The sequence below is a fragment of the Macadamia integrifolia genome, chromosome 13, assembly GCF_013358625.1.
Source record: "Macadamia integrifolia cultivar HAES 741 chromosome 13, SCU_Mint_v3, whole genome shotgun sequence".
Taxonomy (NCBI): domain Eukaryota; kingdom Viridiplantae; phylum Streptophyta; class Magnoliopsida; order Proteales; family Proteaceae; genus Macadamia; species Macadamia integrifolia.
The window spans coordinates 28,541,982-28,554,076 of record NC_056569.1 but is presented as its reverse complement, the minus strand read 5'-3'; the positions used below and the strand labels follow the sequence as shown (position 1 = coordinate 28,554,076).

The window sequence follows — 12,095 nt, the reverse complement described above, 5'->3', positions numbered from 1 at the left end:
AAAAAAAAAAAAAAAAAAAAATTTGTGAGCACTCTTTAACACTCCTCCTCAAGCTAGAGTATACATATAAAGGCTCCAACTTGGAATGATAAGAATAGACATTAAAAGCAACATTGTTCCTGAAAATATGTTGTAGTCATTGATGCTAGTGAGCTCAGCGCAAATTTCAATCAATTATAATAAAATCAGCAGCAACATTAGCTCAAGCACATCAATCATCAACAACATCAGTAGATAAAAATAAATCATGTCGAATAAACCAAGTTGAACCATTAGCAACGAACAAAATAGGCGGTAGATAATACCAACCACAATCCAAAATATCATAGTAGTAATAGCACCATCATATACTCTTCCCAAGGAAGGCGGGTAGTAAGTAGTCATCTTCACAATAAAAGTGTAGCATCCACCTACATCATAATCCATTCTCAAGAAAGGCAAGTAGTAAGCTTCAAAAAGAAGATAAATAGACGTGCAAATATAAATGCACTCATGAGCCCCATATAGACAATCTCAAATAAAATTCCACTGATAATTAGGCAGAATAGGTTACTACGAACCGCTGCTGAGGACACAAACAATGAATCATAATTTTCCAGATAAAATGTCTTGAGATGAGTAGATAAAAAATCTCCAACCGATGACTTGAGTATATAAGAATCATGGATCACCCCCTCATGTGTAACATTTCACGTGGATAAATAATTTTCAATAATTAGTATCTGAAAGGATGAAACTCCCAAATAATTCCACAATCAAAAGCATCACAATAAAATAATTTTCAATCTCCCCCTCACGGTAGCAAATTTGAACAAATAATCTCCAACCACCACGTCATGTAAGTACCAATCCTCCCCCCCAAAAATTGCAAGTTCAATCGGAGTACCAAATTGATACGATTTTGGGCCCACCAAATCAATAATATGGAAAATATATCAATGAAAATTCAGTAATTACTTCATATAATCCCCAATTGATGCCAGATCTAGATCAAAATGCCCAATTGGGTTCGGTACGGACTTATCCAAGTACATAATAGGCAATATAGGAAAGATCAACGACAGAACCGTAATATAGTTGAAATCTAATTTTTAGCACAAGCTAAGGCCAAAGGGTAAACTAGAAATGGACATAAAAATAAGGGTAAAGGATAATTAAGTGGAGAATAAAGGGTAATATTAAAAAAAAAATTAATAAAAACCACTTCAAAAACACCACGTAAGTAGGGGCAATGTTTTAATTTTCTGGTATCCCAAAATAAAACCACCTACATACGGGTGCAGTTATAACATAAGAGAAGCAACTGCTTGGTATTTATCGAATGGAGGGAAACATATAGATAGAAGGTAATAATGGATAAAAAAGAAAGGGTATATGGGGAAGGAATCTAAAAAGGGCTTAATTACTCAAAGGGAATGAATCATTTTCTTCCTGCTAGTGGTGGAGTTATATCGTAAGAAAGGTAACTGCTTGGGAAGGGGTATATCTAGAATGGAGGGAAAAACATAGATAGAAGGTAATAATAATAATAATAATAATAATAATAATAATAATAATAATAATAATAATAATAATAATAAGAGAGAGAGAGAGAGGGTAATATGGGGAAGGAAACTAAAAAGGGTTCATTTACTCAATGGGAAGGAATCATCTTCTTCATACGAAACCAGAAAACAAACCAGTGAGATGTCGAAGCAGAAAGCCAATACGACCAGAAAATCAATCAATCAGAGTCTCTCTTGGAGCAAGACAGCAGAATACTCAGGGGGAAATTGAAGAGTTCCCATCATAGGAGGCACATCTTCACGAAATAGCAACAAGGTAATCGATTCTCAGCAGTAAACTGATTTCAACAGTGAAGAGAACAATCGCAGCAACCAGAAATAAGCAATAATTAACCTTCATAACAAACCCTTCGTCCTCAACCAAGTACCAAAAGCAGCAATAGAAAAAATCAGATAGCAGATAAGTAAATCAGACAACCCTTCGATGTAGCAGACATCAGTATATTAGACAACCCTATCGACCGGAACGGCCAGGAAGATCAGCAGAAACAGGAAGTGGTAACCAGAGATTAGCATTAGCAGGTATGATTCTCATACAAAATCTCTTGAAACCCTAGTTCTTCTTCTTCTATGAACTAGGATTTCACCAGTAACCTGAGAACTTGAAACGACTATCAAAACAGCTACTGGTTACACCTCTGATACCATATAACAAACCCAAGATCTGAAACCAGGAACTGCAAAGAGAAGAGAGAAGAGAAGAGAGACTGTAAGGAGGAAAGCAGCCAATTGTACTAGGCAGCCTCCCTCCATCGTATTATTTATAATAAATAGAATCAAGTAATTACAACCATAGCTGGAACATAAAGACAATCCTAGTCTAACTACAACTAGGAAACAACCCAAATAAAGAAAGAAATAATAACAAAAAATAACTCACTATAACTCTAATACTTGACTCATTGCATGATGGAGACACTTCCCCCTGTAGTGAACACTATTTAACAGTTCTTTTTTTCTTCTTCCCTTCTCTTTTCCGTTTGCAAGACTACAGCCACAGTTATGAAAAGACTAGCTTTTGTTGCTCTGCTGCCCTATATGTAAAGCAGAATGAAGAGAAGCATGCATCAATTTTCTTATTTTCCCTAAATATCTCTGAATCTTCACATAGTATTTGAAATATTTTCTTATTCACTTGGTTGACACATCTGGATTAGTTCAAGTAATTAGAAAAATCTAGGTTCCACCTCTGGTGGGTAAAGTAGGAAGGTGGATTCTCCTAGTACATCAGTATATATGTACGAAAACCAACGCCATTGATTACAAATACAAGAGGACCCAATTAAAAACATGTTCTTCAGCTTTTGGTCATCCATCAAGAAACAATTCTACAAAATTGGTTATAAATGAGTGGAAATTATAGTAAGAAACAAAGCTGCCTCTGCTGGATGAAGTAGGATGTTGGTTCTCTGAGTATATCAGTATTCAGTATAGATATGCAAAAACTAACATCACTGCTGATTACAATCACAAGAAGCCCTAATTAACATGTTATTTAGGTTGTGATCTTTCATGACAAAGCAATTACATAAAATTGGTGGTAAATGACATGAAATTTAAAACTAAAAATGAAGACATACTTGCACAGGAAAACAGGTTGTAACCCATCTTTTGCCCCATGCGGTAAATGGTTTCTTCTCTCACTTTCTTCCTTAAACTTGTTTGGAGGAAGAACTTGACATGGCCCCTGAATTAAGCCAGTCAATACGGTGCTATCATGATTAGACTCATATACCTGCAACAATAATGCAGCCAATATTTTATGAAATCCAATATGCAAACCACAACTTTGCTCCTAAATGCACATTCAGACATTAAAAAAAATAATAATGCAAGGGAGAAAGAAAAAAAAGTCAACATTTCTAATCAAATAAATGTAGGATAAATACAGAGTACATTTGACTTGAAATAATAATATGGATAAGAAGTGAAAATTCCGAAAGAAAATTCAAGATATTTTCTCTACCTCATTAATTTCAGGAGTACATGGTCGGCCAACTACCTCAGGTAAGTCACCAGGCAGGTAACACCGATTCACAATAGCCCATTTTTTCCTTGTTTTATTGTCCTCCCACAAGACCTGTAATAGAAAGTTTTTTTCATACCACAAGTCCTAAGAGAATCCATAGAAGAAATTTGAAATAGCACATTGTTCATGAGAATGTGATGTCTGAAAAGTAAAGGGAAGATTCAACACGATTTCAACCTTAATCCAAAACATGAAAATAGCAATTGGGACTATTTCAGCAGGTAAAATTAGACTTAACACTGTTTCTTGCATAGCCTAAGCCATAAGAATCATGAAATGCTTGATCATGGCTTACCTGAAGTTTTGAAGGTCTCAGACTGCCATTGCTAGAATAAAAAAGAGCATGATCTTTCAGCTTGTATACTACTCCATCAACCCGACAAGACTGATAAAATGACTTCTCATCTACAGTGCGAGATACATCACCAACCCAATCCACACCATGCAAATCATCAAATGGAGATATATTCCAATCTCTAGCTCCATTCCCAACATTTGAAGCCTTAATAGAATCAGCCTGAGCAAAATCTTGGTTCTCTTGCCTGATCTCACAACCTGAATTACATTCAGTAGTATCCCTTAAATTGGATTTCTCAAGCTCTTTATGGGTGAAAATATTAACAATATCTTGACTTCCAGAAGCTTCATGGTTTAAGGGCCCTTTTTTGGTAGCATCTAATGAATTCCGTGAGGCTTGTGAGAGATAACTGGAATCAATATCTGCGACAGAACGTTTCTCACGACAGTGGTGTCCTTGATCAAAATTTGGCGTTGACTTAAACTCAGATTCTGATCTTCCTGTGTCACATGCAGATGATTCACTACTTTGAATGGGTGGATTAGAACTATAATTCACCTTCCCAGAAATAGGTACCCAAACAACCCCTGGAGTTTCCCTTGACTTTTCTGGGCCTATTTCGCTTATTGCGAAATCAGGTCCATGTGATTCTCTTACGCGTGAGATCTTTAGTTCCGGGACTGATTCAACATGGCTACTTCCTTTGCTACCAACACCAGCAGAATTAACTAAGCCAGGGTTTCCATTAGCAACTGCCTTCTGATTATTAATCTTTTGATCTGAAATTTCAACCTTCTTCTCTGCAGAGATTAGACCTCCATTGGTGTTTAAAGACACTTTAGGCGCAGTTATATTTCTCGTAACACGACCGTATTTAGGGGGCAGCGGCTTCCCATTGCTTGATATTATGCACTTAGGGCAGTGCCACTCCCCTTTCGGAATTCCTTTTTGATTATATGATTGAAGGCATTTTAAGTGGACTCCTTTCTCGCAAGCATCGCAAACAAGTAAACTTTCTACATCACATATGGTTGCTTTACATATTTGACAAGTTACAGCCTTGTTCATGTACTCAACTGAAGGAGGAGTCCAATTAGGATGCTCAGGAAGCCTTGGTTGCAAAAACTTCTGAACGTTCCTTGCGATGTCATTGTAGTTATTGAAAGGTGAAAAAACTTGTGAAGGTTGATGTACACTTGGCAGGCTGCCAGATGCAGGTTGAATTACAGAGGCTTTAGAGCTTTGATCTTTTACTGCTTGAAGGGACACTTGGGAGCTACATATGTTAGAAGATCCCTCAGCCTTTATTGGAGTATGATCTGACCCCTTGTTTGTCTGCCCAAATACGGCTACAGAAAAAGGTTGGGGTTAAAGGGAGAATGTAGGGGCTTCCTCCGACCGGTGATCAACAGAAGTATTTGCTGCACCTATACAATTAATATAATCAACTAAATATCCAATGAAGAAAATGCACCATTGGAGCTTATTGCCATGCAAAGGCCATTCAAGTTATTAGTGCAACACTCATGAGAAGAAAAAAACACAACAGAAAACAGTATTAGTCAACCCCAACTGCCCAATTTGCCTTCAAAGACGATATGTTTCCCGTCGAAGTAAAATATACTAATATGCCTAGTAAATATAATAATTACCAAAAATGGATCAATAAATTTAGACCCTCTAAAGGCACAAATGGAAGAAGCAAAAGGCATAGATAATTCCAAATATTGCATCAATAAAAGTCCATCAAAACTCCAAGATAAAGAGAACCTCTTAAAGTTTCTGACCATTCGTCAAGATAGTGGATCACTTTTCCATAAAAAACATTTCTAAATAGTAAATAAAAACAGATTTAATTTGAATCTACTTTTTAAGACATTACAACAATAACAATAACAACAACAACAAACTACACCTTATCCCAACTTAATGGGGTCAGTTACATAGATCCCACAAAACAAAGTAGGAAAAACTATGGCCTAAAGTCTAAACAGAGAATGAAGAGCTGCCTAACCCCGGAGGGGTGGTGAGAAGAGAAGTGAAAATGAAAATTGACGAAAAGAACAAATGAAAGAGGAAAGAGGCACAACCCAGTAAGTCAGGAGACTATCTGCTAAATGGGATCGGCAACATGAATCTTTGCTCTCCAATAGGATCTATCCAAGGTCATTTATATAACCCAAACTAGGCATGTCATTTCTCACAACTTCTCCCATGGTCATTTTAGGCCTGCCCAGCTGCCGCTAGTCATTTTAGCTCCATCAATCGGCATCATATCACTACTCCTTACTAGGGCATGCATATGCTTTCGTTGAACATGACCATACCATCTCAAACAACTTTCTCGGAGCTCATCGTTGATTGGGGCGACTCATAAATCAACTCAATGTGTTCATTCCTTATTTTATCCTTCCTAGTTTTTCCACGTATCCATCTTAACATTCTCATCTCTGCTACTTTTTAAGACATTGACGGTAATATTTCTTAACATCTTAAGGAGAAAAAAAGGGGGCAAAGGAGTACAAAGAATGAAAAGAAACAGTAGTTGTAGAGAAGGTTAGAATGTGAATAACTAGGTGTAAACTATAAATGATAACAATGACAACAAAAATGGACAGTTAAGGTACTTTAAATAGAAATCAAATGATACAGGCTATTCACCATTCTTTACACTTGAAAGTTAAAACAAACGTACGAAAACAGATTGCACCTCGAACTTGGGATGCAAAAGCTGGCCCATTTAATCTTCCATCCAATCTGAAATGTGCTGCTTCTGTTCGAGGCAGTGTTAAGGAAGAATCTTTTTCTAGTGAGCTGCTAGACAATCCCCTGGACACAACAGATGGCTGAACTTCATTAACAGGCAACTGATTCTTTGAGGATGTTGAAGACAAAGCAGAACATGAACTGTCGTTGGACCAGATTGAAATACTCCAACAGAAACTGGTGTGGGACATGGTTTTCCTGGTGGAAAAATATAAGCCGCCTGTGACAATGTACCATGACTTTCAACCGTTGCACTGAAGCCTACTTGCGATGATTGAGATGAGTATGTTCCAGACTGGCCAGCGAATCTGTTGGGTTCTTCCATCTAGAGAAGAAATCAATAGGATACATCAGATGAAAATAATGCCATGAAAACTTTGATATCCCACCAAAGAAGAAAAAAATCCAGTTCAAGTGTGCAAGTGTGCAAGACGGCAAGAGTACAAGTAAAACTACAACATGGTTAATTCATGAATTGATGGTAGCATTTTTTGTTGATAGCTCCATTGATATTATCACATAACACATCTCCTCTAACCCTAATGCCAAGTTTAAGGCAGCTCCCACCACTCCAGCTGAGAGAAAACCCCCAAACCCTCCATTTCATCCTCCTCCCTTCTCTAGCAGACTGCCAGAGGTTCAAACACCAATCAAGGAAACCCTTTTGTCTGGCTCAAAGATGAAGTTTACATCACAAAATCACTTTGTTAGTCATCATCTTCAAGCATTCAGGAATGACTCTTGTTATATTATAACTGTTCCTTTGCTTTTCCCCCTTACATTCATACTTGTCAATCTCATCTTCATCTGTTTGACATTTCCAGGCCACCTGACAATGATCTATTCTCATGATCATGTGTAAATTGAACCACTTAATAGTCAATGTCTCAATAAGATCACCAGTCAATCATGTTTCTGTTTTATATAAGAGGTTTCATTGTTCATATGTGTCGAATTTCTATTTGTGGACTAGCACAACCCAAACCAAAACTATCTTTAGTTGGAGTATGATCAGCCTGTATGGACCTTGGTGCAACGGTAAGGTTGCTCCATTGTGATCAAGTGGTCACAGGCTCAAATTAGGAAACAGCCTCTGCGAAGCAGGGGTAAGACTGCATAAGTTATGACCCCTTTCCAGACCCTACAGTTGCGGGAGCCTATGCATTGGGTACACCTTTTTTTTTTTATGATCATCCTGTTTGTACCACCAAGAAATTCAAACTACCCTACCATAGAATGGCTTTGAGGTCAAGATATTCTTCAGAATGCGTGTTGCAGACACACTTTATTGCAATAATTGTGGTAGAAAGGCATCAGTTCTCTTAATCTGTAGATAAAGATGAAAGCAAAAAGGTAGACGATATGGTTGCTGTGGCTCATAAACTCTGCCCTGGGCAATAACCGATCCAAAAGAAAAAAGGATCGTGATCCTCTCCAATTCTCAAAAAGTCCATTTGGTGCAATTCTAGTATTAGATTTGAACACTTGTCCTTAATAACGTGGACTATCCAGATTGAGAGAGAGATTGTTAGGAGTGAGCTGCTGTCCCGAGATGCACTCAAAGGTAAAACCCGATCCATCATGAATTGCTCTCTTCCTCGTCGAGCCGTACGGATGCTTCTAATATATTTCATCTCTCACTCTTTCTCAAATCGCTGAAGGATTCTCAGTTCCTCACCCCTTGCTCTCATCTAAAGGATTCTCACCCCATTGAGTTTTCCCCTATTTCTGAAATCGCTAAAATCTTGAAGACTGAAGATCTAATTTCCGTTTGAAGATGATGATGATGCCACTGTTCCCAAGTGTGAAGGTGAAGGATTTCGGCGAACTTGACACAGAGCTTCGATGAGATTGGAGGAATAATTCTGTTGTTCGGCGAACTTGACACAGAGCTTTAATTTATTACTTTATTGCCCTTATAGTAAAAATTAAAGAGCACTAGTAATAGAACACTTAAGGGGGTGTTTGGTTCGGGAAATCTTTAGAATGACATTCTTTAGAATGATAATTCTTAATTTTTGAAGTTGTTTGGTTCCACTAGAATAATCCTCATAAGTGAGCATCCTACTTCCCAATAATGACCATATTACAAAAGATGTATGTCAAATCTGAGTTTACCTCAACACTTAAACTCAGATTTGAGCAACATTTTTACCACCTAGTATAAAAGGGGAAAGCAGAAAGACGTTCTCTATGGAAACCAATATCTCAACTCGCGAGAAACATGTACTAATCTCAAGGCAACCAAACAATTTTTCAGAAAGAAATATAATTCAGAAGAATGTCTATCAAAAGATTGACATTCATATCCGATACATACACCATTTGATTTATCGAACCAAACACCCCCTAAAGCAATCGTTGCAGGATTATGCCCCTTTACAGCTAGGAGTGTGCTGCCAATTTGGTGGCACATGATGGATGGGCGACATGTGGTGCACTCTAGATCTAAAGGAGGGGAGTATTGAAGATACAAGAATCAAGCTAAAGGTGAGAAACATGGCCGGGATTGGGCAGATCTAAAGGAAAAAAACCCTCTTCCTCTTCCCTTTTGGTCCGTCTCCCACCGCCCCTGAATCCATTCCTCCTCTCCCTTTTCATCTTTCACTCCCACCACCCCTGTGTGTTCAATTATCTCCTCGTCTTTACAATATCTTGTTTTTATGCATCATTAACTGTAACTTTATGTCCATGAAACTGTAAACCCCATTAACCTGATATCATTTTTATCAAATTTTCCTTTCAAAATTAAGTTTTAGACTTACGATTTTAAATTTCTTATGGTCCCCTCAGTCCTATCATTGACTGCCAATGAGAACCCTCAAAAAATAATCTTTTTACCTTGAATTCCAATTGAACTGATACCAGTATCTTCGGATCCTCCTTTCAAAATTAAGTGTTTTAGGTCTAAGATTTTCAATTTCTCATGGTCCCCTTACAACTTTATGGTCCTATCATTGCCATCCAATGAAGAATCTCGCAATGGAATCTTATCAGCTAGAACTCCGATTGACCTATGGGTGTCAATTACAAGCTTGGACTGGCATGCCCAACAAAGCCCAACCATTTAAGCTCAAACCGGCCTAGCCCGATTAATAAATGCAGCCTGACACATTTGTTAATAGGTACTTCCCAGTGCAAGGGTGCTACCTGACCAATGCCCGACCCGGACTGACCAATTAATAGCCCTACTCGGCCTAACATATTTAAGGTTTGTTTATAGCATGTTTAGTAAGTCAGACACATTTAAAGACTGTTTAAAGCCTGATTATAGCCCGTTTAGAGCCTGATTATAGCCCGTTTGGAAATAAAATGTGTCATTAGCTCGTTTAAAGGCTGAGCAAGGCCCATTTAGCTCGATTACTGATAGTTTGATTAAAGACTGGTACCTGACCAACTATTGATAAATGGGGACATGCATCACATATGAGGACTGATTACTTAAATGGGTCGATCACGGTGCAAGGTCTTAAAGTAGAGAAGCTTGATTAGGCCCAACCAAAACTGCCTCAACCCGACCAATTGACACCTTTAGATTGACCTAAACACCAGTGTGATCGGATCCCCATTTTAAAATTATCAAGTTCAATCCACTAGGTTTTGACGGAAACCTAGTCAAGAGTCGTGTAGACTAGGTCAAGATAAAAAATGACAAGAATTGGTTACAAACTCTTCTGAGTCAAATGAGAATCGGTCTTTTTATTTGAGTCAAAACAAAATCAGTCATTAAAAAAAAACCATTGAATTGTTCCACCTGAGTAGAGTAAACTTTTAAAAACCCTTGATCCTTTTGTTCAGTAGTCCGTCGAGAGAAAATAAAACTTTAATTCGTTGAGAAAAATAAAACTCTTAAGTCCCTCTACAACTTTTTGATAAATAACCACAAAAGGAATATATGCCTATTTAACCAGTCACATTGGTCCTCATGAGTGAACCTCATCCCTTTTCGGGGTGTGGAGATGAAAGAAGGATTCATTTTATATTTTTCCTATTGTAGAACCATTATTTTCCTATAAACAAAAATTTTAGATGAGCATACAACACTTGAGGAAATTTCTACCAAACTTTTAATGAAGAACAACAAATTCATGATGTAACTTTTCAGTATTTTTGTTATAATTTAATTATATTTTTCACAAGAAACCTCACAGCCTTCGGATGCGTAATGAGAGTCCCAACAATTGGAGAGGATCAGAATCCGTTATTTCCATTTATTTTTCATTTATATATATATATATATATATATAGAGAGAGAGAGAGAGAGAGAGAGAGAGAGAGAGAGAGAGAGAGAGAGAGGTATATATTTAAACCGCGGCCATAGAAACAATTGCATTCATTCTCCCTTGTTTTCCCAATCTCAGCCGTCCCCGCTCCCCCACTATCTTAACTGTGGAGCCCTATGCGCTTGAATCTCCTTCTGCGCTCTCTCTCTCTCTCTCTCTCCACTGAAAACCCCTCTAGCCCTTTCCCTTTTCGCCTTTCCTCTTTCTCCTTTCCCCTTTGTTCTTCCTCGTCTCCTGTCCTGGTCGAGTTCAGCGACGTTGGGGCATCTTCGACTCTTCTTCCAAGTTTCAATATCCCAGTCCCCTTTCTTCTTCTACGTCCCCTGTCCGGGTCGAGTTCAGAGCATTGGGGGAGTCTTCATCTAAGTCTTAATCTCTATTTGCGTTCGAGTGCAGCGGAGGGAAATCTCTCCATCTTCCAGTTAATTGTAACTGTGGGAAAACTCTCTATCTCCCCTGTAATTATCAACTGAACATCGGTACCCCGTATAGAAAGATGGCTCTGTTAGCTTTGGATTCTAGTTGCGCATGTTTACAAAGCTTGATAGTTGAGCACATTTCACATTAGTCATTTTGTTTGTACCCCAGTAGAGGTTGTACACAAAAGCTACCCCTTTGAACAACTTAGAACAGATTTTAGTTTTCGATATGGAGGCCGGTCTTGATTCTAGCTGATCCCCTTCTAAAAACTAGGTTTGAGGACTTGGGGCATATTTAGGTTGATTCTTACTGATTTTCTACTGATTCTGATCGATTATGTACTAGACCCCCTTCTAAAAACTAGGTTTGTGATTTCTGTTTAGGTATTGAATGTGATTTCTGAGTAATAATAGAAACAACATAGAATGTCATTGTTGTAAGTAAAAGAAGACTAATTGGGTCATTGAGAACAAAATGTTTGTCATTAAAGAAATTCCTCTTTGTTGATTTGGCCAGCTGGCATTCTGAAGGAGTATGAGTTTTGGTCTCAAGCCAAAGAGGTTGATAGATGAAGCACATTTCTAATATGTGAGGTTTGGAATGGAAGGTGATGTGGAGCAGGAAATGTGAAGAGTGAAGCCTAAGAGGAAGTTTTGTGCTATTGACAGACTAAGAAAAATTGGAAGTTGGAAAATAGTCTTATAACCAACTTGTTCACTCATACTGTCTTGCCA

General features: G+C 37.9%; 1 protein-coding gene across 1 annotated transcript in view; it reads right to left on the bottom strand.

Moving 5' to 3' along the window:
* The window catches only part of LOC122059156, a 23,540-nt gene that overhangs the window by 6,187 nt on the left and 5,258 nt on the right, over window positions 1-12,095 (bottom strand). Inside the window, exons 5-8 of the mRNA XM_042621839.1 lie at window positions 6,795-6,983; window positions 3,890-5,260; window positions 3,532-3,645; window positions 3,146-3,300 (exon numbers count right to left, since the gene is read on the bottom strand). Of these exons, the coding sequence (XP_042477773.1) occupies window positions 3,146-3,300; window positions 3,532-3,645; window positions 3,890-5,260; window positions 6,795-6,983 (1,829 nt within the window). The remainder of the gene's footprint in view (window positions 1-3,145; window positions 3,301-3,531; window positions 3,646-3,889; window positions 5,261-6,794; window positions 6,984-12,095) is intronic.